Below are 26,563 nucleotides of genomic sequence, written 5' to 3'. Positions count from 1 at the left end.
TTAGCACAGGAAGTCTACATACCAATGGTTCCAATGGTTCCCTGATGTATGCTGAGTTAGATGAGGGCAGTGACATGCATGTGTGTGGGGGAGAGTGTGCAGCATGCTGTGTGTGTGTCCTCAGAAGGTCACTAAGAGTCAGGGAACAGTATGTGCTACAAAGATGGGAGAGACATGCAAAGTCACTAACGCCAGCTTAGTCCACCTGCTAGTATAAAGCAGAGGGAGAAAGAGAGAGGGGGAGACAGAGGGAGAGACAGGGTCATAAACTGGCCTTGAAATAATACACCTGGTGAGTAACTGGGGGCAATGTCAGCAGGGTCTTCCTTCCCACCATCTAAATGCCCCCACATTCTCTCTCATCATGTTCGTTTCTTCTTTCTGTCTTCCAGTTCAAGGGGCAGCTTTGAGGACTCATGGGACCACCCTTTCGTTTGTTCAACTTCCAATCAAAATTCCAACCAAAGTCTTAGACACTGGTTGCATTTTTGCACAAAAGCATTCCAACACTAAGAATGACATCAGATTTATTAGCATTTAATTTGTCTACTCTTTAATGTTGTGCATTCTGCTGCCACTATAACTCTATCCTTTCAGTCTTAAAACCAGTTACAGCTGTGTCCCCCCCAATAAACATTATGTCCTCTTTCAAAAAGACATTCAAGCAACTACCCAAACACACCTTAGATGCCTTGCAAATTTCTATTTTTGTGTGCATCTAAGATGGATAAAGGGAGACATTTCTGAGATTAGATATAAAATAATACACTTGCATGAGGAAGAGGAAAAGAAATAAGTGGACCATGCGAAACAACCATGCAAGACCTGGTGGACCAACAAAGCAGCCACCATCAGATAAACAGCACTAAAAGCTTTCATCTTTGAGAGAAAATCAAGCTCCAGTCTTGCTTCAGATCTGAAAAAATCCACAGGTGTTTCTGTTCATCCTTCTACTGTGAGAAGAACGTGTAGCTGTAAAGAAGTAATTTCTGAGAAAATAAAATAGACAAGAAAGAAGAAAATGTGCACCAGAACACTACAATGTGAAGTAAGGTTTAATGCACTGATGAGTCTAAATTTCTAATTGGGATTGTGAGAAGCAAATTAAAGCAAGAAAACCAAGAAAAGAAAGTTAAACCAACTTCTAAGACTGAACTTTAAAGTTTGGTGTGATACAATTTCCCTGCAGATTTCTTTAAAAAAACTGAAAGCAAGTCACCCAAAAAGAGTGGAAGCTGTAGTAAAGGTAAAGAGTGGGCACACCAAATATTGAAAATGATAGTATATTCAGTTGCTGAGGCTTCTTTGTAATTTTCTGTTGTATGTATGTTGTTTTCCAAATTCTGAAAAATGGATAACTTGCATTTGATGGCCGTTTTGAGTGGAATTGAATAAATTAAATGGTGGTCACTTTTGCACAATATTGTGTACATATATATATATCACTACCTTGTATCTCCATTTTTGATGTTTTTAAGTTTTTGACATAACTTGAAAGTGCCTGTAGTCATTTTTGTTGTGTGTAAATTTCATGAATATTGAACCAAAACAAACGGCCCAAAATGGCTTGGAAAAAAGTCTGGTTCCACTGATTTACATTAAAAGTAAAGTCATTTTTTTCTTTCTCCTGTAAAGTTATCATTTTGGAGATACAAGGTTTTGTTTCCACCATCGATATGTACAATAAAATCTTCAATTAGATGAAATGTCTTTTTAAAACATGCTGCTTTAACTGACAGAACTGGTTTGTTTTCATATTTTTGTGTAGTGTAAACCTGCCTGCTCCAGCAACAAATGTACTAGCCGACTTACTCCTACTCACTTGTTCTTCTTTCTTGCCTTCTTACTTCATGAACATGGGAGGTGAATGTGCGTAAATGTGTGTTTTATACCTGTGACTGTACATCCTGAAGACAAAACAAGTCTACTTATCCCTAACACACAAACCCACACCCACAGAACCAGAAGCCCATGATGATTAAAGAGGGCTGATAATGGATCACTCTTCATGGTCTTCTCAGTCAGAGAGACGGAGAAACAGGCCGAGGCTTGCCGCAGGAGACCCAGCAGACGTCTTAATGACAACTGCCCACCTGTTAACCACTCCAACAGAACAATAGAGGCCTTTTTTGCAAGCTTTACGGTGAAGAGCCCCTGATGGGTTCAGCCTCAGTGAAACAGCCATGCTCTGTTTGGAGAGAGGGAGCTCCCCCACAAAATAAGACTCAGCACAATTAGAAAGACAGCACAGACAAGGAGGGGCAAAAAGGCCAAAAGAGGACATGTATTCTTGGAAAGAGAGCGTGAGATTGAAAGAATGAGAGAGACAGAGAGAGAGTGAGAAACAGTGAGTTGAGAAATAGAGAGAGAAGCAATCAGCACTTAGTCAAAGTGCCTTAAGGGAGAGAAAGTCGGTGGTGGGGGCAGAGAGAGAGTGACTGTGAGAGTGAGACCGAATGAGTAAGTGAATGAGTGAGTGAGTGGGTGAGTGAAAGAATGAAAGTGAGAGTCATTAATGGAGAGAATGAGTGACTGCAACTGAAAGAGAAAATGAGTGTGTGTGAGAGAGAGAAAGACAGAAAAAGAGAGAGAAGACAGAGAGCAAGAGAGAGAGAAGACAAAAGAGAAAAAGTGCCTTAAAAGAGAGAAAGTTGGGGGTAGGGGCAGAGAGTGAGTGGGTGAGTACGTGAGTGAAAGAGTAAACAAGTGAGAGAGAGAGAGAGAGAGAGAGAGAGAGAGAGAGAGAGAAGACAGAGGGCAAGAGAGATTGAGAAAACAGAGAGAGAGAGGACAAAGAGAGAGAGAGAGAGAGAGAGAGAGAGAGAGAGAGAAGACAGAGGGCAAGAGAGATAGAGAAAACAGAGAGAGAGAGGACAAGAGAGAGAGAGAGAGAGAGAGAGAGAGAGAGAGAGAGAGAGAGGGAGGACAGGAGGTGGGGGCTTGAAGTGTAATGAAACTTTGGCAATTGTGCTCTGATTAGATCTGTATCAGAGTAGCCCCTCCCCTCCCTCATGCAGATCTATATATATGCACACACAGCCGGCACAGCCAATTCACTGGCCCCGCGTGGTGCACACTCGAGTGTGTGTCTACTCACAGGCTTCTGGGCACAGTACTTGAGAGCAAGAGCAAGAGCAAGCACATGTTTGTGCTGTGATCTATCTGAGAGACAGACAGATAAAGAGAGAGAGAGAGTGAGAGAGAAAAGAAACTACACAGAGCTGCTTGTGGCACAGAGACAGTTGGAGAGGTAAACAGAGCTAAAGTAAAGAAATAGAGAGAGTGAGTGAGAGAGATACTTAGGCTTAGAGTTGCCACAACTTCATCCCCATTACAATGGACGACTATGCTCTCTCCTTCTGGATTTACATGGGTGTGATGTCGGTGTTTGTCGGTGGGACAGTGAAGAAGTTCCTGGCGTCCCATGTGAGTGCCATGCCCTCTCTGGTGGCATGGCTTGGTGCCACACTCCTGGTGGAGAGGCTGTGTGCCCTCTGCATGCCTGCTGTCCTGGCACTGGCTGCCCTCTGTGCTGCCTGCTGGCTCTATGCTACCTGGGCTGCCCCGGCGCCGACTCTGCCCGTGGAGGGGAAGGCGGTCTTCATTACAGGTAAGGAGAGGCAAGAGAAGTAGATGTATGACAGACTTAAATGCAATGGCAACACTATAACTTTGTAATAGTTGTGCCAATAAAGCTTCTCTGAGTTGAGTTGAATAGTAAAACAAGAGAGAACAGAAAAAGTGAGAGAGAGAGAGAAAGAGATAGAGAGAGAGAAAGATAGAGCACAGAGCTGTACTCTGCATATAGAGAGATACTGTTTGAGTACCTTGATCTACATAATATAACTTAATTATATCTCCATCTGCACTGATTACTTGTTGTTCCTTTCCGCATGTCTGATTTCTGCACAGAGAAAAGAGAGAGAGAGAGAGACATAGACATAAAGTTGCCACAGCTTGTACATTGAAAACATGCAGGCATTTTACAGATATACAGTGGATCATATTTGCCTGTATGGCTGTTATTCTAATGCATGCAACATGTTCAATGTGCAAAACTCTAATAACTGTTCAAAAAACACTAGAAATGAAGCTTTTTGCATAAATTATACTTGACAAAATAACCTGCATGCTCAGACCCAGGCTGAACACTTTGTCCTGATTGTTATTGCTTAGGTTATTTAAAAAAAAAATGACTGTAAAACAAGCCTTTCAAGTCAAGTCACATCAGGAACATTAAGGGCACACTGAACCAGATTAGATATGGTCGCCTACAAACACTTCTTTGAAAGCACTCCTGACACAGAACAGATTGTGCTATCTTTTTGTGTGTCTCTCTCTGCCCTATTAAAATGACTCGGTACAGACTGTGCAGCGTGCACAGTTTCTTTTCAAGCAACCCTCATTATCTGCTTCCAGCAATGAGCGGAATGACATTATCTACACCGAGTCACGTTCAGAATGTAAACATTCCGACTGTCACCCTGGAGCTACTTCTGATTTCATCTGTGAACTCAAACATAGCAGGTGCCCTGTTGGGGCAACTAGGGTGTATTTTAAAGTGTTTTGATGCTCTTTTAATAGGATGAGCTCGTCTGAGCTCCACTTAAACAGCCTTATGCAACTAAAGTCCCCAACTTCCATATGTTCCTCATGCCCACTTGCGCCCATGGGTGTCCAGGCAGGGTGCTGTGGGGTGAGGAAGTGGTTATATATTCATTTTCTAATTTAGACATTACACTTTTTGAAAACATTTGGGAAATCCTGGAGCTCCCAGAATTTGGAGAGCTTTGCACATTTTGTCAAGTCTCCAAGTTCCGCTTCAGAAAGCTCTTTTTCTTTGTAAAGGTTTTGGCCAGGAACAGTACTTTTTACCCCACCAACCGCGTGTGTGCGTGTAATTTCTTCCAAGCTGATCTCGCTGCACCACGCTGATGCCAGTGCAGTCCCTGCACAAAAACTGTACTAATATGTTGATTTATATGACAGCAAAGGGAGTGATTGTGTTTGAACTGGAACAAGAACCACTCCAGTTAGCAGAGCTTTTAATTTAGACGTTTATTGCTCAGTTCGGAAAATGTAAAACACTCATTATCCCCTAAAGCCCCCAGAGCAGCCTGAACACCTCCAAATAATTGCCTGGCTACTAAGCATCACACTCAACACAGCTGCAAGGCTGCATGCAGAAATAAAGCTAAAACATGGATGATGTTCTGCTCTATGGCAACATGTGATTATGCAAGTGACTGAAGTGAAAACTGTGCCCCCTAATGAAAACACATAGATTAGCACACATTATTCATATTATGTAATAAAATTATTTTCAGAGTGCTCTCCCCCCCACTCACTCATTCTCTCTCCTGTCTCTCTTCTCTTTCTTCTCTCTATCTCTCAATTATTCTCTCTTCTCTCTCTCTCTCTCTCTGTCCCCCTCGTTCTCACTTTCTGTCTCTCTCTTTTTCACTCACCCATTCTTCTCTATCTTTCTCCTCTCTTCCTCCTTCCGTCTCCTTCTGTATCTCTTTCTCTCTCTCCTTCTTTCTTCTCTCTCTCCCTCCTTTCCCTCTTCCTCTATTTGTCTCCTTCTTTCTTTCTTTCTTTCTTTCTTTCTCATTTTTTATCTCTCTCTCTTTTTTGCTCACTCATTCTTTCTCTCTTTCCTCTCTGTCTCCATCTCTCACTCACTCACTCACCACCCCCCCCCGCCCCTCTCTTAAGCTTATATGCTTTACCTAAAGGTCCAGATCCAGTATAATGGGAAAATTATACAATATAGCTCTGGGTGTATTTTATAACCCTACATTAACATTGACAACCAGGAAGAGATTTTCTTTTATTTGATATGACATATGATAAAGCCCACCTGCTTGTGCCTCAAGGGCAAAGCCACCTGCAGTCCTCGGGTTTAAGGTCCATATCCCATGATACACAAACAGGATCAAATCCACAACCCACGCTTTCTAATCAGCAGCCCTAAGAGAAAAATGCCCTGTGAGTAAATGTAGGTTATGCTATCCCCACCAGCTTAGAAACTTGTTTGGTTTTCCCCCTTTTATTGGGCCCCACTTAAAAAATAACTTCTTATCTACTTCTTGCTGCCTGAATCACACTCTGAGTGAAACAGCAGCTTTTTGAACTTTGCCTTCACTTCCTTCCATACAATCTTAAAGGTAAACGTGGCAAAAAAAGGCACTTTGGAGTGATGCCATAGAAGAAATACAATTGGTTCTTTAAGAAAACTTCCAATGGTTTCAAAGTGGTTTCAACTGAATTTGTTAAACAACCACCAAACTGAATGTATGGTATCACTCCAAAGCACTGTTACTATTATGAATGTAGGTAAATTACACTTTCAGCAGGTAGGGCAGCTCATGGTGAAGGTTAAGAAGTTCGCAGATGTAACCAAAGAACTTTGTTTAGTCAAAATGGGAAAGTATCAAAGTTCTTGAGCTGAGGGATTGGCAGGTAGCTGTTAAGCTCCTGCGTTGGAGTTGTTAATTTAACAAAACCAGTTTGCGCCTGGTCAGATGTTCCAAGGGAGATTATGACCGTGGTTTAGAAAAGGGGGGTGAGGTTCTGAGAAAGATCTCATTTGGGTTCCTTAAATCCATAAAAAGCTGTCTACTGGCATGGCAACCAGGGCCAAATCCTCAGTCCCGCACCACAGGCTTTCCCCTCCCTTCTTATTTGAGGAATTTGTCAGTATGTCCCAAGCCATGCAAACATGCTCCCACTCATTGCGCATACATGAGTTTCTTGGCATACACGAGAACACAAACGCACACACAAGCTGCCAGGACTTGGCACCCAGAACCTCGTGCTGGAAAGGCTTCTGTTGGTTTGAATAGTTCATTAGGTATATCCTTGTTTATTTATCTTTTAATGACTTATTTTGTTGCTTTGCAAGAACAGCCCTGCATAACTTACTTATCCACTTAAACTGCAATCAACAGCAGTTATTCTGGGTCAAAACAACTGTTACTATTCATTTCTCAGGAGATATTAATGAGGAAATAAAATAGAACATAATCCACTTGCATCAGGAAGGGGAACGTTAAAGGAAAACAAGTGAAAAAACAGGTTCCGAAACGAGACTTATTGGTTTCATCTTTGAGAGACAGGAAGAAGTCAAGCACCATTCCTCCTACAGACCTGATTATCCACAGGTGTTTCAGTCCATCCTGCACTGTGAGAAGACATCTCAATGCTATGGCTCTAAAAGGATGTGTCAAGAAGTTATTACTGAGAAAACTAAAAAAAAGTTTTACTGAAAAAAGAAGAAAATTTTCAAAGAAGCTGCTGGTGTTCTCAGAACAATGCAAGGATCAACCCAGAGTGAGTATGTTTGGGATAACTTCAGTCATGAGGAACAAAAAATGCAACCAACTTGTAAGACTGAACTTTGGAGGTGGAAAAAGCAAGACTCCCGAAAAGTATAGAGCCTGTAATAAAGGCAGTGTGAATACACTAATTACTGAAAAAAATGATGTTGTAGCCGTTGCTGCTCCCAAGAAGCTTGGGAGGCATGGCCATGCGAGTAGCCAAGCGCGGAGGTGTACGGTAGGTGCTCAGCCTCCTAAAAAGGGCCTTTATTGTGTGTGAATGTAGTTACATTACTGCGAAAAGGAAATAGACCAAAAATCAGAAAATTAATAAACAAAACAAAGAAGCTGCTGGTGTTCTCAGAACAAAGGACTGACCACCCCAGAGTCCAGACCTCAAGCATCACTGAATGTGTGGGATCACTTGGATTGTGAAAAGCTGAAAATCCAAAAAACGTCTAAGACTGAACTTTGGAGGTGTGGCAAATATGTCTGCAGATTTCTTTGAAAACCTAAAAGCAAGTCTCCTGAAAAGAATGGTAATAAATGCAAATGACACACACCAAATGCTGAAAAACTATACTGAAAAATGAATCATTTGTATTGTGACTGGAACTTTAATATATGAAGGGTGATCTTTTGCACATTGCTGTAGTTATGAATGAGGAGTCCACATACAGGCCTTTGCAGGGGTTAAAGCTGGTCAGCTGTACGCTGAAGTGATGGAAAGTTCCTTTCGAAATGAATGCTGTATTTTTATTAGACATCAACTCCTATTAATTGCTGTTTCTCAAACCTGCGGTACGTCACTCTTCAATGCTGGAAATTAAAAAGCAGGAGGGGAAAATAAGTTAAACCTCTTATAAAGGCAAGTGAATGGGTTGGCATTCTTTGCAGGCTAAGTCACAGGACTGCTGAATCAACTGCTCAGAGTTAGTCCCAACTTGCCACACATTTAGCTTGGCCACAGATTGACCACTGTCTGTGTCTGGCCAGTGTACTGGAGGAACATTGCAAATATCAAGGATATAATCTCTTTTCTCAGCTGCTGCTCTCTCTCGTTCTCTCTCGACCATCAGTGTGATTGAAGTCCTCCCTGTCTGCAGCGCAGCCAAGAGCAACACTAAAGCCTAAATAAATATCATTCGGTCAGATGCATATTAGCCTTCATGCCGGGAAACAATTATATAGTCTAAATATAGATTAATGTCTTATGCTGCTCCAGACACCATTTCTCATCTCTGAGAAAGACAGGCTAAGTGCTATTGGCTGCACTTCGCGAGCCTATCAGTCTCTCTCTCTCTTCTCTTTTTCTTTCTTTCTTTCTCTCTCGCTCGCACTCACTCTCCTTTTCCATTTTTACTGCCCTTTTCTCTACTATCTTTCTCTTGCTCCCTCTTTTTTCTCTCACTCTCTCTCCTTTTCTCTTTTTACTCTTTTCTCTCTCTTTGTCACTATCTGTTTTTCTCACTCCCTCTTTTTCCTAATCCCCCCCTCTCTGTGATTCTGTCTCTCCTTCCCCTATTTCTGACTTTATCAGTCCTCCTCAACACCTATCATTTCCTTCCCACTCTTTCTTTCTTTCTTTCTTTCTTTCTTTCTTTCTTTCTTTCTTTCTTTCTTTCCTCTCTTTTTCCTTTGTTCTCTTTCTATTACCCTTTTCTTGCTTTTTCTCTCTCTTTCTCTCTCTAAACCTATTTCTCTTTTCTATTTCTCTCTGTTTCTCTCTCTCTCTCTCTCTCTCTCTCTCGCTCTCTCTCTCTCTCTCTCACCTTTTTACGCTGGCAAAACTCCATGACAACCCAAGTCATGATGAACACAAGGTACTCGTACTGTAGAGGTGTGAATTCCTAATGCCACACGCACACACACATACGCGCACGCACCCACACACATGCAAGCGTGCACGCACACGCAAACACACACACGCAGATTTGTTTCTCAGACATTCATCTGTTGGTACATCATGACATTACGAACATTACATCTGCTCCGTGACTTCCCACACATCTTCACCCTCTGCAGCCCGGCACTATTGCTGACTAGGTCAAGTGACACAATTTCATCCAATTAAGCATATATGCTGTAGAGTGTATGTCAGTCATTTTGCATTAGAAAAAAACAGAAAACATGAACTTAACAGAAAATTACACAAAAGCTCAAAAACTAAATATAACATTGTAGCGTTGGTGCAGAGTAAGACATCGGGGAGGCTATGATTTCCACAACGAGAAGTGCTCTTTATTAAACACCAGGGCAGAAAGCCACAGGCTTCACCCTGACGGTAGACCAATTCCCAACATAAAGCACATTAAACACTAACAACAAGGTAAACCTGCACCCCAACACAAAATAACACAAATAACACATAACACATCATTACACTAACACACAACTACATTCAAACACATTAAAGCCACTTTTTAGGAGGCTAAGCACCTACCATGAATCTCCGTGCTTGGCTGCTCGCATGGCCACGCCTCCCACTGTGTCCACTCTGCCTTTATTACAGCTACTATACTTTTCAGGAGCCTTGGTTTTTCTACCTGCAAAGTTCAGTCTTAGAAGTTGGTTGCAGTTTTTGCTTCTCATGATTCAGATAATCCCAAACACATTCAACGTTGAAGTCTAGAGTCTGGGTTGACCCGTTCATTGTTCTGAGAACACCAGCAGCTTATTTGCAAATTTTCTTCTTTTTTATCTGTTTCTTTTTCCCAGTAATGGCTTCTTCACAGCTATGCATTCTTTCAGACCCATAGTGTTGAGTTGTCTTTTCACAGTGGAAGGATGGACAGAAACACCTGTGGATTTTCAGATCTGAAAAAAGAGCAGATATTTTTTTCCTGTCTCTCAAAGATGAAAGCTTTTAGTACTGTTTATCTGATGGGGACAGTTTTGGTGGTCTTGCACGGATGATAGGAGCCCCATTTTCTCTGTATGATTTTTTTGAACTTCCTTATCTAATCTTCTCAGAAATATCTCCTGAAAAAGGAATAACTTGTACTTAATGGTACATTTGTTTTGATTGGAGATTAAATGAAGGAAGGGTGGTCTTCTCAGTACTGCACATGTACAGCCTTTATGATAGGAAACCTGATCCATCAGAATAAGGGCCTGTAATTGTGTTTACGTCCACAGCGATCTGTGTGTGTGTGTGTGTCTGTTTATTTTTCCAGCCCGGGACCTGTTAGCTGTTGCATAAGAGCAAGTCATTCACAGCCGTTCCCCTTAATGGATCTTCTCTTGAAGTGCCGCCGCGATAGTGTTTCAGTGTATGCTGAGAAAACGCAAGCTAGCAATAGAACAATATGAAAGAAATACTCCAGTGAACCTGAGAGGCAGCACGAAAAAGAGATGAGTGTGCATGCTTAAGCATGTGTATGTGTTTCTGCTCCTCCTTCTCTGCCCCGTTAGAGTTCTGGCAGGCCTTTTCCTTTACTCAATGTCCCTGGAGACAGTCCAGATCCCAGTTCATCCCAGAGTGAAGTGATACACTCAACCAGTCGCCCAAAATATCCATGCCACTCCTTATATAACCCTGCACCCTGACACAGGCCACAGCTGTGGGTCACTGCGATGTCACACGAGGGCAACCTAAAAGAAGCAAATAAGGAGGATTCAAACCAAAATCATACATCAGCAACAAAGTAACCCATGGACTACAAACATTTTGCATCTGTGAGTGAGGCTCTGCTTGCACATTAACTGGAATGTAAAGTTGCTGTGAAAGCATAAAAATATAGTTCCTTTAATTGTTGCTGCTCTTAGCAAAGAAACTGCAACCAAGTTCTGGCGAGCACAATCAGTGCATGAAGTTCAGCCCACAAAAGTAGCTGAAGACAGCGGTGCTGCAGGCCCTCAGAAAAGAAAACTGCTAAATCATAAACATCATTTGTGTTAAAATCATAAACTAGAGGTGGGCAAATGGCAAAAATATAATATCACGATACTTCAAGACATTTTCACGATACACGATATGTCACAACATTTATCTTTTCATCTGATCAGTTGGAACTGAGAAAAAAGAAGCAGTAATGCTACATTTTAAAAACACAATCAAAACTGTCAATACGTAGAGTTTTATTCAATATTTGGCATGTTATGTTGCACAAAATCTAACTAATTAGCTTTCTTTATAAAGAAACATGCAGTTGGTAAGTAAGTAGTGACGATATCCATGACATATTTAGAAAAGCGTGACATAGTTTATCACGATAACGATATACATTGTCTTGTTGCCCAGCTCTATCATTAACTCTTAACTGCTTAACAGCTTTCATCGGATTTTCTGCAAGTGAAACAAACTGCAATGACACATGATACATTTTTTAAAAAATATTTTTACACCAGCTGTTTATAATATAAAAATACAGTATGTGCAAAAATAATAGAACAACGTTCTTATTTTATGTCTAGTCAAAACTGCCTTTAAGTGCACGATATTCATTTTTCCACACCTCCAAAGTTCAGTCTGAGAAGTTGGTTGTATTTTCTCCTTCTTACTATTCAGTAATGCTGAGGTCTGGATTTTGGGATGGTCAGTCTTTGTTCTGAGAAAAAAGAATATATGCTTTTGTAAGTAACGGCTTCTTGACAGCTACACATTCTTTCAGACTCATAGTGTTGAGTTGTCTTCTCACAGTGGAAGGATGGACAGAAACACCTGTGGATTTTTTCAGATCTAAAGCAAGATTTTTTACTTTGCCTTTGATGTTCTCCTACCTTATCCAAGTGGACTGTCTCATGTCCAATCTTCTCAGAAACATCTCCTGAATAACTTGATTTTGACCAGAAATTAAATAAATCAGTGTGAACAACTTAAATAATGTATGATTGCTTCAGAACATCATAGATCTTTTTATTTTTTTCTTTTACATTTGAGAAATGATGGCAAGTCATGCTCTCATTATTTATTACAGGTAATGACATTAGCACAGCAGTGCATGTTGGCTTCGGACAGCACAGCAGAGCAAAATTCTTACTCTCTTGTGGCTATTAATCTTTGAATAGTGTGCCCCAACGCAGATGCACAAACATCCCCCATGAAGCTTTGGCACACAACTAGAGCAAATGTTGTGCTCATCTACTCTCATCTACCAGCAAGTGGAATGTGAGGGTCAAGGGCTGGCCAGATTGCACCATGTCCTCAGAATACCTTGAGATAAAAAAAAGAATGTTTGAAATCATGGGAGGCGTGTGCGCTCTTACGATAACAGCAGTCACTCTATGTACAGTATGCAGCACTTATGCACACACACATATACAGAGCAGGGGAAAGGTCGAGTGCATTGACCTTGTTATGCTGTGCATGAAGGAAGCCTGTAAAATCCAACTGGAAGCTTTTTATTATTGCACTTCAGCTCAATTGGCGTTTGTTTGCCTGTCAATTGGGCATTAAAAGCTTTGTGGGTCATTCAAACGGAGTATAAAAACGTGAAAATAAAGGCCATGCATACATTTCCAAGATGACTTATCAGCTTGTGTTCTACAGTCCAAGACACACTGCGGAACCCACAAAGTCTCCCACTGCAGCTTTACTGCTTGTTTTGCGAGCTCATGCAGAGAAAATGTACAACATGATTCAGAGATTTATGGAGTGCTAGTTTGACTGGGACCATAGACAGGAAAAAATAATAAATGAAAACATCCTGAATGTAGGCAGTATAACTAACATTTCTTACTACAAGAGAATTGTAAGATTATTATGTGATCATTCAGCCAATTTCTAGACATTTATGCTCATTTTAAAGGGCTCGTATCATGGAAAACAGACTTTTCTGTATTTTTTCCTGGCATTTTTTTTGGTATAAAATGTTTAGTATAGCATGTAAACATCAGTTCTCAGTCCATACAGTCCAGACTAATGGAAACTAAGCTGCCATTTCATTAAGATATCACAACCATGAACACACTAGCTAAGCCCATGGATTTTATTCATTATATAGTATTATTTACATTCTATAAATAATATTAAATAAGTCTTTTAATAATCGTACAATGCTTACAATGTTTTCCCAACTCAAAATATTAGATGTACTATCTGTAAGATGTCTGTACTTGCCAAAATTACAGACATAAAACACTCAAATTTATGAATGACAATGAAAGGGGAGAAAACGTCTCACCCGGAACATCTTTCTTTTATTCCGTCTTCAGTGAAACTCCCTCATTGGCCTGGGGTTAAAGGTTCCTGGTATTAACCTGTTTATCCACTTGCAGATGACGATTATAAAGCATGGGTGTTAAGATGTCCCTCCTCATTTGCGTCCACAACACATGATCGGTTACACACACTCTGCCTGCGTGTGAACATCTTCAAAGCCCTGCTTAACGAGAAATGTCTCTTTTTATGAGTAGGCCTGTTTGCCTGTTGTTTGTGTGTGTGAAATGCTTTGCTGTTCTGTTACCAAAGAAACAACAGTGTTATCAGCAGGCCCTATCATTGCCATCTAATTCCATCCAGTTAGAGATAAGGGAACAGAGTGCTGCTGGCAAGCGAGCCGCGAGTCAAGGCTTTATATAAGCATGATGCCGCTGGATGTGCTCTATCTGCGGACCAGCATGAGGTCGGGAGTCATGGTTCAGCATGACGAGAATCAACTTCTAAAGTTTTCATGGTGGTCAACATCCAAAAAAGGGTTCTCCTTTATTGTCCAAGTTACGAGAACATCTGAGACAAATGCTTTGAATTCAAAGAAGATATCTGTGAATTTGATGAACTCTGAAAAACTGAACATACATACATATAAGAGTGCAGTGTGTAAGCATATCTGTAATGTATCTGTGTGAAAAGTCAGAGATCAGCCTTCGCAATATCCAAAACTAAAGTTAAAAAAATATATTGAAAAGATAAAATAAAAGAGAAAAAGGGGCTCCTAACCATGCAAGACCGGGAATACCACCAACAGTACTTAAAGCTTTCATCTTTGAGAGAAAGAAAAGCAAGCACCACTCCTGCTTTAGATCTGAGTGAAGCAGAAAATACAACCAATTTCTAAGACTGAACTTTAAAGGTGTGGAAAAATATCCCTTTGGAAAAAAAAGTCTTCGGAAAAGAATAGAAGCTATGATAAAGGTGGAAATAGCAGAATTAATTTTTAAAATATGTATTCAGTCGTTGAGGCTTCTATGTAATTTTCTCTTAAATAAAGTTTTCTGTTTTTTTCTGACACTTGAAAATGCAGTTTTGACAGAAAAATTAGACAAAATGAAGGATGGTCTCTGACTTTTGACAGTGATTTGGCAAAGTTTTTTGCTTTGGCAAAACTATAACTTAATTTGGGCTTGCCAGAAGAGTTTCTTTCAGTTGAATTATGACTGTCATGTATTATAGTGCTTACAGTCATGAATTGCAAGTGACAATAAGATTTACGGATGAAGACATTCAGACTAAGACAAGACAAAGATGAGCTTGCTCAGAAAATGTTCAAGTGTTGTGGTTGTGGGCATAAATCTCTCTCTCTCTCTCTCTCTCTCTCTCTCTCTCTTTCTCTGTCTCTCTCTCTCTCTTTCTCTGTCTCTCTCTCTCTCTCTCTCTCTCTGCAGGGTGTGACACAGGGTTTGGGCATGCCACGGCTAAGCACTTGGACGCGATGGGGTTCGAAGTGTTCGCAACAGTGCTGGATCTGGAAGGACAGGGGGCCAAGCACCTGAGGAGCACCTGCTCGCCACGGCTCACCCTGCTGCAGGTGGACATCACCCAACCACAGCAGGTCCAGCAGGCCCTGATCAACACCAAGGCCAAGCTTGGCATGAAAGGTAGAGTTCACATACTTACGCGCAAACATGCTACATAACACTGAGTTTCCACTCTAAGAAGTAGGACTATGTTGTTTTAACTAACTGAATCAAGAAAATTTGTCATTAACAACAGTGAATATGCTACTATGCTAATATTGGCTTGATTAAGCAACAAGGCTAAACCAAACCTATGGTAAGAAGGTAAACTTTCACTCACAGACTAAAGAATTGTCATTTGAAATGAATAACTCACGCTACATTTTAGTATTTAAACAATAAATGAGTTGAGTGGCAAAATATGTCATGGATTTTTGACAATGTTCTGTAAAGATCATCCAAACTCATAACAGTTAGAAAAGAACACATTTGTGGTGCAGAGAATTGATCAGTTACAAAAGTCATAGAAGTCAGTTACATAGTGCCATGCTTTCTTGAGGAATGGCACAAAGATGTTAATAGTAAAATTAATGCAAATGTTTGCACAGTTCAAACATTGAAAGATGAACAAAGTCATTCAGGGTAGTTTGATGTGAAACAGAGTATCGTAGCAAAGCTTATGCACGTCTTCACAGTGGTGGTGATAGGAACCAGAGATAGCAATGTCTACAATGCAAATATGGATATTTTATTTACAAGCCAAAAAAGGAATATTTATAGGTAATGCTAAAAGGGTCTCACTTTATTTGAATAGTCCACTGTAGTCCCCTATATATTATCTACAGATAAATTGTTAACAAACTATCTGTTGAAACTCAGCTGATTCTAAACAGTGGTGGGGTTAGGGTTAGGATTTGGACCAGGGTTAGGGCTAGGACCAGGGTAAGGGTTGGTTTGGGTTTGGGTTAGGATTAGAGCCAGGTTTAGAGTTTAAGAAAATTATGGTCAATTTAGTAGATATTTAGTTGGATGTAACTTAAAAGCAAATTGAGTATCTACAAAAGCGTCTAAAGTGAACTATCCAATTAAAGTGTTACCATTAAAAGTGATAAAATAGTGCTAAATCTGAAAAATATGTTTTCTTTGGGGACCATTTGACTCTACAACACCCTGCATGTACCTCTCTGCTATTAATATTTTTTAAAATAAATTAAAAAAACACAATTCTAGGCCAAAAACTTCTCTCAAAGCTACCATAAATTGTAATGATAACATGTCATGCATACCTTTCTGTGAGGTAGCTTTTAAACAAATTAAACTTTTTGGACGTCTGATTTTTGACTTTGTTCACATCTTAATGATTTATGCAGACATTTTGAACTACAGTGACCATCGCCAGTCCATTTAAAAGATCAAAAATACAACATTTTTAAGAATGCTCTTGCAACTTGCACACGCATGCCGCTGAGTAACGATTTGTTTTTCAGCTCCTTTACTAATCTCTCTCATTCTCCTCTGTTATTGGAATGGTCATCGTGTTATAAATACCACATTAAACACAGGCCACAGAATAGCAATGTCCCTTTTAAGGCGAACACATATTTACTTCAGTTGGGCGGTTTCCTCTACTATTGTTGACTCTGTGGGAGTCATTTAAGGACAGCTTGACTGCGTGTTTGTAATTGCAGAGTTTAGAAAAGGTCACTGACACATGCTGACGCGGGGCCTTTCCTGCTGAGCCGTGTCTGTATGGCTTGGCGGCATATCAAGGGCTCGCTTTATTTTCAAACACGAGCAAAGTGCAAGTTGCCTAATAGACCAATCAGAGCGTTCTGTTTTCTTCATTCTGAGCACAAGCATTAGAGGGGCCATATCCTACTTGTTTCTTGTATTTTATGTTTTTTTTTTTCCTGAGGTCCAATAAATATGTTTGTATGAGTTCACAAATGAACAGGCATAATTCATTTTCCAACCACTCTTTATATCTCAGAATTAAACAGGCAGTTTTTGTTATTGTGTCTTTAAGAAGGATATATGTAAATAACCTCTGCTCTCTATTGTGCCTCGTCCAGGCTGAAACACTCCTTGTAACTTCAGTGTGGATGGGTGGGGCTAAACTTAATATATTTTAATAAGTTTGTTACAAAAACAATTCATTCAAAACAGCCTGTTTAGTTTGCAGTTTAGTTTTTAGATATGGTCGGTGTGGCTGCAGATTTCCTTACAAAGCAGGAGCACATGCGATCAGTCGTTTGAAGACTCAGACTAACTGATTAAACAAGTGAAATCAGGTGAGCTCCTGTGTGTTTGCTATGGAAACCTGCAGCCATGCCAGCCATTTGTGGATAAGAGTGGACGGCCCTGGACTGTAAGGACGGGGCATGTTTTTAAACACTATTTACATACAATGTCAAAGTCTTTTATTTCAAACAACTTCAGTTTTCAATTAAATGGGCTAAACAAGGCTGCAAGTCATTTTTCTCCTCTCAAGTTAGAGGCTATTTCAGGATACGGTTACCAAAGAAAAGGGAGATTAAAGAGCAATGTACCCATGCCTTTTTTGCGATTAGGATGATTGCAAAGTTCCACTGAGATGAAAGTGAAGGAAACTAAGAAACCATGGCTTGTTCCTGTCTCATCTTCACTCATCACTCAGACTGGAACAGTGATTTAAGGACATTCGCACATCCAGTCCAAAGAACATGTGCTCTCTTGTAGCTGAACTGCACGCTCTATGAGAGCAAACTAGGCGTCACACTCACACAAGCATGCTGTTTGCCTGTGGTTTCTCAGGCTGTGAAAACATTTTTAGCATTTCTCGATAGTCATGATAATTTCACACCAGCATTCATAAATAATTTCCTGAATGAAAAAAAAAGAACAGAGAAGGAAAGAAAGAGACAGTTAACAAACGATCAGATCTGCACACATGGTTGACTTTTATGTAACCCAACAGCTCAGTGTAATTGGAAAAGAGTGATTTATTCATCTTAGCACAGTGATGACAACATAAGTTACATTATAACGTTATAGATTAAAGATCACTGCCACAAGTCATAGATCACAAAGTTAGGGGCAGAGCCTTTATGAGAAAGGTCCAGTTCTTATGAATGGGAGTAATATGTGTGAACTTGTAACTCATGTGTCATAACTCATAATCACCCACCATGCAGCAAAGCTTTAACACTAGCAAAGTGCGTGACTTTCTCTGATCGAATGATACAGTTACTCCCAATAGTGCAGTAGTGCAGTTATTTACAGGCCTAGATAAGGAACGGACAGGTTATGACCATTGACCGTCTCTCTCTCTCTCTCTCTCTCTCTCTCTCTCTCTCTCTCTCTCTCTCTCTCTCTCGCTGACTGTCTCTTCCATAATCTCTCTCTCACTTTTTCTTTATTACTCTTTCTCTATTTCTCCCTCTTTCTTTTCTTTCACTCACACAGTCTCTTTCTTACACTCTCTTGCTTTCTTTCCCCTTTCTATCTCACTCTTTTATTTCTCTCTTGTCCTCTCTCTTTCTCTCTGTCTTCTATTGTCCTCTGACCGTCTTTCTTCTCTTTCTTTGCTTCTCTCTTTCTCTTCCTCTCCCCTTCTTTCTTATATCTCTCTTTTGTTCTTCTTCATTCTTTCGTTCTTTTCCCTACTATCTCCCACTATTTCTAAGTCTCTCTCTCTTTTTTTCTGATTCCTTCTTTCTCTTTCATCGTCTCTTCTTTTCCCCTCTTTCTTTCATTCTCCCCACCAGCTTCCCCGCTTTCTTTTTCTCTCTTTCTTTCTTACTCTCTCTCTCTCTCCATCCAGTGTCTCTCCCTCTCTCATCTCTTACTCTCTCTCACTCTTTATTTCCTATTCTCTCTTTCTTATCTTGTTTCTCCCTCTCTGTTTTTTTCTTTTTTCTTTAACTACCACTGTCCTCTTTCTCTCTCTCTCTTTTTATATTCTCTCTCTTTTTTCTTCCTTTCTCTTTCTCTCTCCCTGTCTTTTTTATTATCTTTCTCTCCCTTTCTTCATGTCTTTCTGTCTCTCTCTCTCTCTCTCTCTCTCTCTCTCTCTGTCTCTCTCTCTCTCTCTCTCTCTCTCTTCAACACTAAATGAATACTCCAGAAGTTCTTGGTTCTTCTGCTTGGTGTAATTTACCTCACTGTCTCAATGCTAAAGTCACTAGTGCATCGGGGAAAGATATCATCATAAATGATGTAACAGCCCGCTTGCAAAATCGGCCATGAAACACCGTTGGGGGGATTGCTGAGAGTACAGTACAAATCACAGAGCCAGCATGCTGCAGTCTTCTGAGCCTGAGACCCACCAAACATCTGACACAATCACAGCCAGCGCTAATTAAATACAGATAACATACATTGCTTTCCCTGTAGCTCTCTCTTTTTCTTTTCCGCTGCATATTTCTCCAACTCTCCAGATGTTCATGAATGATGTGGTCAAAGAGGAACATGTAGGATGAATTACAGCAGGGATCTGTGTGTGCATGTGTGCGCAAGACAGAGGGCGTTCATCCCAAAGCAATAAACGGAACAGCTGCTCTGTCACGGCTGAAACGTGTATGTCCTGCATGATCCTCAGCAACTGAAAGAGCTCCTCTGCCTATTCAGCATTAAAACAGAAATATGATGTTATTTCCGTCCATCCAAAGCATGTTGGTTCCATTCAAAACTTAGTCTGGAGCCTAAAATGATTCACTGGACTGTGATTCATCCAGTGAGGGAAACCGCAACCTCGCTGTGACTACTTTAACTCCTTAAACTCCAAGGAATTGTTGGCAGCTCCAGACTTCAAGCCTTAGAAATTGAATAATAAGCCTGGAGTTTATGAGTTAGTTACACATATCAGAGTTATGGTGACCATTGACAACATATTAAAATGTAATTAACTGTGTCTCCTCTCTCCTTCTAGGCTTGTGGGCTCTGGTGAACAATGCAGGCGTTTGTGTAAACTTTGGAGACGCTGAGCTGTCCCTCATGGCCAACTACAGAGGCTGCATGGAGGTGAACTTCTTCGGGACCCTCTCCGTCACTAAGACCTTCCTTCCTCTGCTGAGACAGAACAAAGGCAGAATAGTGACCATCTCCAGTCCTTCAGGTGCATATACATAAATACTAGCACTCTATAGGTTGCACAGATTAGTCGAACAGTTGACTAATGGTGCTGTGAGCAGCTATTGACCAGTCAGGAAGAGTGCCTGCTTTTAATCCTCAGCACTTTAGTATTTTAGTTTTTTTAGTAATTTTCCAGAATTCTGTCCACTACCTGTTCAAATTTGGATTTACGTTCCATAGGAAACAGACGAATGCTCCAAAAATGGGTGTTCCAAAGTTTATACATCCCTCTTATGCTATTAGTACTAGTACACTGGAAACACCCTAGCAACCACCTGGGATACAACAGCAACCACCTTACAACCCTCTAGAAATCATGAAAGATAACACAGTAACCACCTAAAAATATACAAGCAATTATCTCCAATACCTTAGCAATTACTAAGCAATACCCTAATAATGACCAGACATACCATAGAAACCACCTGGAATATCCTAACAAATTCCTAGTAACCAACAAATACCACAGCAACTGCCTACGAACACATTAGCAACCACCTGTCATAACATAGCAACTGTCTAGCCATACCCTAGCAACCATGTGAAACACTTTAGCAATCACTTAGCAACAACCTTGTAATGATCTAGCAGCATTCTAGCGATACCAGGGAATTGATTAAGCTGGGCAATTACTCCGCGTTCTTTTCAGGAAGTGCACTTTTATCGGTTTATGATATAAATGAACCAGATTGATAGTTAGCATGCAAGTATTAAACACAAAGCTAACGCAATTTGTTAGAATAGAAATACTTCATAAGAGATGGAAGACTAAAGTCTCTAACTTAAAGCCCAGCTCACCAATCTGAAGCTGTCTTGTTTTGGACATAATCTGAGGAGAAGTAGTTCACTGGAAATAACCATTAGGCTGTAAGAACTGAACATGCAAGAGGAAAAGGTTGCAACAAGATAGACAGATACAATCAGAGGAATCATGAACCAGCCATTTAGAAGCCTGAAGACCCAAATAAATTACAAGATATTGTGGAGAAACACTATGCGTATGGTCGCAAGGAGTCAGAAAAGAAATAATAATAATCATAACAACTGATGATTAGTTTGCTACATTCCTCAACAACTCACTATTAAAAAGTAGTCATGCAAACTCTATTGCACACATAACGCTGTGTTGTCAAGGCCTAAATTTCTATATGTGAATATTTTTTTTTAGAAAATGATAACTAGTCCATGACTCGACAAAAGTTAGTCTATCGTAGGCTGTATCTTATGTTGACAGGGCCTAAATATCCAAGTGTCAGTAAAAAAGGCTCAAACACACACACAGACAAACAAACATGCACATATCGTTTAATCGGCCTACTTTTAACAAGTGAAAGATCCTGTCTCATTCCATTTAAAGACCTGGAATTCCGACAAATGTCAGAATGTACTGATCAAACATTCTAAACACTGCAAAAATAGAAAGGCTGACATTATACCAAACCCTCATCTATGCCTGAGATGCTTATCAGCTTTGAAATCAGCTGGGCTCATGTGGGCCCTGTGATTACCTCCCTTGAGAACTGCGCTCTTTTTGCTCTCAAAACGGTATTTTGACAGATAAGACGAGTGCGATGTATACACCATGTTCTACCTTCCCTCCGTACTGCTGATTTTTATCACCCTCTGTTTACTCATGCTGTGCCAATTCGAGTAACGGCCTGGCACTGTTCTATCTGAGTGCTGGCTAGAATGCTGGCTAAAGTGCTGGCGTCGGGCCCTGTTAAACAACAAAATAGCTCCTTCAGAGGGATCTTGCTGTGCGATAGGGGCCAAATGCTTTTCTTCCTTCTTCAACACAACCTACTGTTAGAACCTGTCCCTCTAAGCCTGCTTCCAGGTGGGCTGTATTTCTGTATTGTCAAACGCGCTTCAGATCTTGTCGAATGCTAAGTCGGCGCAATTCAGACACAAACCCCTTTTTATTCCTCTTCGCCCCATGGCGAAACCACATGTTTATAGAAAAGCACCGCAACCTGTAATTAACTTCAACCAGGCTGCTGGTTTTCCTGTGCCGTCTCTCTCTGATCCCCTCCTGCCCAACTACTGTCTTTACTGTCCTTTAACGGCACACCTTTTCCTTTAACAACGGCGCTATTATGCCACTGGATCAAATGTTATCAAGCCTGTCCATGTGTGTCAGGAACTCAAACACTCTGCCAAGATTTAACAACAAAAGACTGGGGGTTCCTGGTGTACAGTGGTGTGCTTTCTTTGGTGCATACCTAAAAACGTATCGGCAAGTAATGTAATAATAAGTAGCCAGTATGTGTTTGCATATCAGATTTCAGGACTGTTTTTTATGTAATAGTCCCTTATGTAATATATTACCTGTGCTGTTAACAAAGGAAAAATAAGATAATGGCAGTTGATAACACAGCTTATCCATTTCATAACACATTTCCAGAGTGTGCTGTAAATAAAGGAAATATTAATAGCTTTTAACATACTAAGTTGATAACATTTAGACACATGATACAGTCACCACAAAGAATTATTTGGTCACTACCATAAAACTAATAGTGGTTATTACAGTAAGAAATTGAGGGGCACACAAAATAGTGATACATTGAATATACACTGTAATCTGCAATTTGTCTATATTTTGGAATAAACTACCAACCTACATCTAATTTTCAAAGAGGCCCATACAGGTAGTATCATTGGTTAAAGACATTATAGCACATTGACCCTCTCCCCCCACTTACGTCACTAACTCTCTTTCTCGTCCATTGTGTGCAGGTGAGCAGCCCTTCCCATGTTTGGCATCTTACGGGGCTTCAAAGGCTGCACTGAATCTCTTCATCAACACACTTCGTCATGAACTGGAGCCGTGGGGAGTCAAAGTGTCCACCATCCTACCCTCTGCCTTCAAGACAGGTGAGAAAACGGTTCTGAACAGTTGTACAGCCTGAAGTACACTGACTGTAGTCATTGGAAATCGCATAAAAAGTGAGGGTGGTTCTTTACCTCATGACATTCACATGAAATGGGTAATCATGACACTCATTTGAGATAAGCCTTCAGTTCAGGCCATAAATCAAAACACCTTTATGATTTCTGCTAGCGCCCCTAAGGAATTCTAGTAGTGTGTTAGCACTCAGCTAACAGCTTTTTACTTTAAACATTTTTTTTGCTGTCTTAGATTAAATACAGATATTCAAAGCTTGGAAAGGACATTTCATGCTTTACGCTGTAACAGACCTTAACATATTTTAGCATATAGCGATTTTACAGTGTCTCTTTCAGTAAAGTTTTCCATTTCTAAAATTTAACTGAAATGCATTTGTCAGGCTAGCATTTGTATTCAGTGACATATCTAGGACATTTAGAGGGAATCGGTTCCACCCTTTGGAAATCAAAATATGATTGGTTGATGAAACATTAGTTTGTTAGGAAGCGCTATACTTGTTTATTTGCCAAGGACTCTTATTTTGAAGGGCCGGGATAGGTTCGGCAGTATGTTTCCATAGCAAGCTTCACAGTGTAGTGCTAGCAGGAGTAGTGTGAGCTAGCCTGAGGGAGAGCGCCATTTTTTCCTTCTGTATTCGGAGTTTGAAGATCAACTGAGTTATGTACCAGATCTTTGACTTATCTGAGTTCTTTAAAGAAACACGTCACAATACTTACAGAGTTTAAATACAAACATGTTGATTAGAGTAAAAATGAACTAAAAATTACAGACATGAGGGTTCCTTGCCTCCATAACAGTTTCAGTAATGCTTAACAGGTGCTCCAATAAACATTCCCATTCACAGCCAAGAGAAATTAACGGAGCCGTGTACTGTTTTCAAAACCTTCGAGAAGTTCTGGCATGTCAGGATTACATCTGGATTAGATATTACAAACAAAACAGACATTTCATTACAGCTCTCTTAATTGATAATCTCGTTTACATTCTGGCCGCATGGCTGTTCGGTACGGTTGCTAACTAAAAAACTTCACCCTTTGTTCGAGCGCTAATTTAGCAGGCCAGGCTGCCAAAAGCAGTTCTGGAGGATTACTGGAGAAATAGCAGGATAAAGTGTGCCCGGACCTGTGTTTACATTCCTCTTAATTAATTCACCTCTGATCCTTCCAGCCAAGCATCCCTCCATTATGCTGGCACACAGCCTACAGCTCCATGCCAGTTCTGCTAATGCATGACACAATAGCAGTTATGTGTGAAAGTGATAGAACATTCTGCTTTACTGCTGTTTTGTGGTTGAGGACACTAAGATAGATGAGCAATACAAACATGGCCAAGGGCATGTCAAGCATTTTGAGGGGGTTATTGTACTTGTACTTATTTTCACACAGAAAATCAACAAGACATGTAATTTGACCAGAGAGCCAAAATTTTTGCAAATAACAGTAGCTACAGACTTGCTGGACATCCTTAACATTTTTGCCATTTTTCGTTGTTTTTCTTTGACATGTAAACAACCAGGAAAATTACAGAAGTATAGACAGAAACTCGTTGGTACAGTCTAAATATAATTATTATGCTGTAATAACTATGTCATTATGTAAATATGTGATTGTTAGTATGTGATTACATGCAAATATCTAAATTAAACTGACTGTACAGATAAACAGCATTACTTACTCTAGGCCACTAAGGGTTCACATGTCAGTCAGTGATTTGACTACTTGAATGACATCACTTACAGACATATGCAAAAGTTTGGGTGCCCTGGTCAAATTGCATGTTAAGTGAAAATTAATTCCTCTACAGAGAACACACTTAACATTTTACCACACAATTACTGCTTATTTACTGATGTTGAACACACTGGAGGAAAAAAAATGGTTTTAAAACCCTCATTTGCTCTTCCCAGGTCAGAGCAGTAACACAGAGTACTGGGAGAAACAGCACCAGCACCTGCTGCAGAACCTCTCCCCGAGCCTTTTAGAAGAGTATGGCGAGGAATACATACTGGAGACCAAGGAGCTTTTCCAGAGCCATGCCAAAATGGCCAACGAGGACCTGAGCCCCGTCATCAACACCATCGTGGAGGCGCTGCTGTCGCCGCACCCTCAGGTCCGCTACTACACAGGACCAGGCGTGGGCCTCATGTACTTCATTCACAGCTACTTCCCCATGAGCCTCAGTGACAAGTTCCTCCAGAGACTCTTCTTGAAGAAGAAAGTGATACCTCGCGCACTCAGGAAACAGAACGGCCTGTGCATTCTCAATCACAACAACAATGACATCAGCAGCAACAACAACAATATCACCAAGCCAGAGTAGCTTTGATATAGCTCATTGTACATAGAGATGCTATAGGACCACTGATGTAATCCTTTCATAGTGACCTGATGCCAATGTGTGTGTTTGTTCGTGTGTTGTTTTATTGTTTTATATAATGTGTTTCACTTTTTTTGAAGGGATCATGACTGTTTGCATATCATTTGCCGATAAACATTTTAGGTAATTGTTAGCGTTTGGTAGCCCCTTTGTCAACTGGATCGAGTCCTTTTGCTATGGTATAGTTCACGAAGACAAAAACAGAAACATGTACAGATTTTATACCTTCCAGACAACTTTTTTGATGTGCCTTAGTCACAAGCACTCCATTTATCATACTTTATAGATTTTATAAGAGTGACTTTGGTCATGAGTACCCTCTATAAGGTCATGACCTGGTCTTTTAAGCGAGGGTAAGTGTTCCCGATCTGAGCCACATTCACAAAGCTCACCATTCCCTGCTTGCTGCCAGCGAGTGTAAAATCCATTCTAAGTAGCTCTAGAGACAGTCAGCTGCCAGGATCCGGTTCCTCACGGCAGAGTGACTGAGTTGGCAAGCGGACTCTGATAAGTACTACTTCATTACATGGTGGTGCTTTTCTTGTCTTACTGTTTCCCACTGATTCACTACATCCATGCATCTTTAAGTTTGAATCTGTTTCATCTTTTTGTGCATGAGAACTCTCATGTGTTCGTCAGGTGAAACTCATTTCTATTATCTGGCTAAGTTAGCCAGCTCCAAGCAATAGGCCCCCCTTAACACTCAATGTTCACACCATTGTTAAAGAGACCAATAGGTTTATTTTAAATTCAAGGACCCTAGAAGTCTTGTTAGTATTTTTTTTTGTTTGTTCCCTTATATTTGTTGCTCATTTTTTTGGCTTGTTGTTTGTTTTCCATACCGCCATTATTATTATAAATTGGAGTATTTATTCCAGTTATGAATCACTTAAACTGTGAATTTTGTACAAAAGTATTAAAAATGAACCAGAAAAAAATGTTAATTGTTCACTTGTTCACTCTTAGACTGTATTAAAGTTGACTTTTTAAATAATCGATTTCCAGTGTTGTGCCTCTTCTGTCTTTTCTAAGCCATGAACATTGGCTCCCTTTAGTTTGTGCTTGCCAGTTGACCTCCTCTAATCCCTGCACACATGACTAACCGTCAACTAATCTCTTCTTACTGAAAAAAATATATATTGGCAACTGGAGTCAGTATACAGCCAGGTCCATAAATATTTGGACAAAGTATTTGTAATTTTAGCTGTCTACCACAGCAAATTAT

The 26,563-nt window shown here is 40.3% G+C and overlaps 1 protein-coding gene and 1 long non-coding RNA gene across 2 annotated transcripts; one reads left to right on the top strand and one right to left on the bottom strand.

Annotated features, from left to right (window-relative positions):
• Window positions 1-2,916: 2,916 nt before the first annotated feature.
• On the top strand, window positions 2,917-26,336 carry hsd11b2 (hydroxysteroid (11-beta) dehydrogenase 2). The gene is made up of 5 exons (XM_036584160.1): window positions 2,917-3,610; window positions 14,868-15,080; window positions 19,849-20,034; window positions 22,791-22,928; window positions 24,869-26,336. Exons 1-5 carry the CDS (start codon window positions 3,337-3,339, stop codon window positions 25,279-25,281), a joined length of 1,224 nt encoding a protein of 407 aa, XP_036440053.1. The 5' UTR covers window positions 2,917-3,336; the 3' UTR covers window positions 25,282-26,336.
• LOC118817456 lies at window positions 9,446-14,223 on the bottom strand. The gene is made up of 3 exons (XR_005008016.1): window positions 13,448-14,223; window positions 11,780-11,872; window positions 9,446-10,916 (listed from the first exon to the last, which is right to left on the bottom strand). It is a non-coding gene; the product is annotated as an uncharacterized LOC118817456 (long non-coding RNA).
• Window positions 26,337-26,563: the final 227 nt, after the last annotated feature.

This window comes from Colossoma macropomum, unplaced genomic scaffold (assembly GCF_904425465.1).
Source record: "Colossoma macropomum unplaced genomic scaffold, Colossoma_macropomum, whole genome shotgun sequence".
In the NCBI taxonomy this organism is placed as follows: Eukaryota; Metazoa; Chordata; class Actinopteri; order Characiformes; family Serrasalmidae; genus Colossoma; species Colossoma macropomum.
The sequence above is the reverse complement of the archived record's forward strand: the minus strand, read 5'-3'. Positions and strand labels throughout refer to the sequence as shown.

Excerpts from the sequence above, each read along its gene's own strand:
- hsd11b2 (XM_036584160.1), top strand. The coding sequence starts at position 3,337 with ATGGACGACTATGCTCTCTCCTTCTGGATTTACATGGGTGTGATGTCG. Across the intron at positions 3,611-14,867 it reads GAAGGCGGTCTTCATTACAG|GGTGTGACACAGGGTTTGGG; the intron begins GTAAGGAGAGGC and ends CTCTCTCTGCAG. Across the intron at positions 20,035-22,790 it reads GACCATCTCCAGTCCTTCAG|GTGAGCAGCCCTTCCCATGT; the intron begins GTGCATATACAT and ends CATTGTGTGCAG.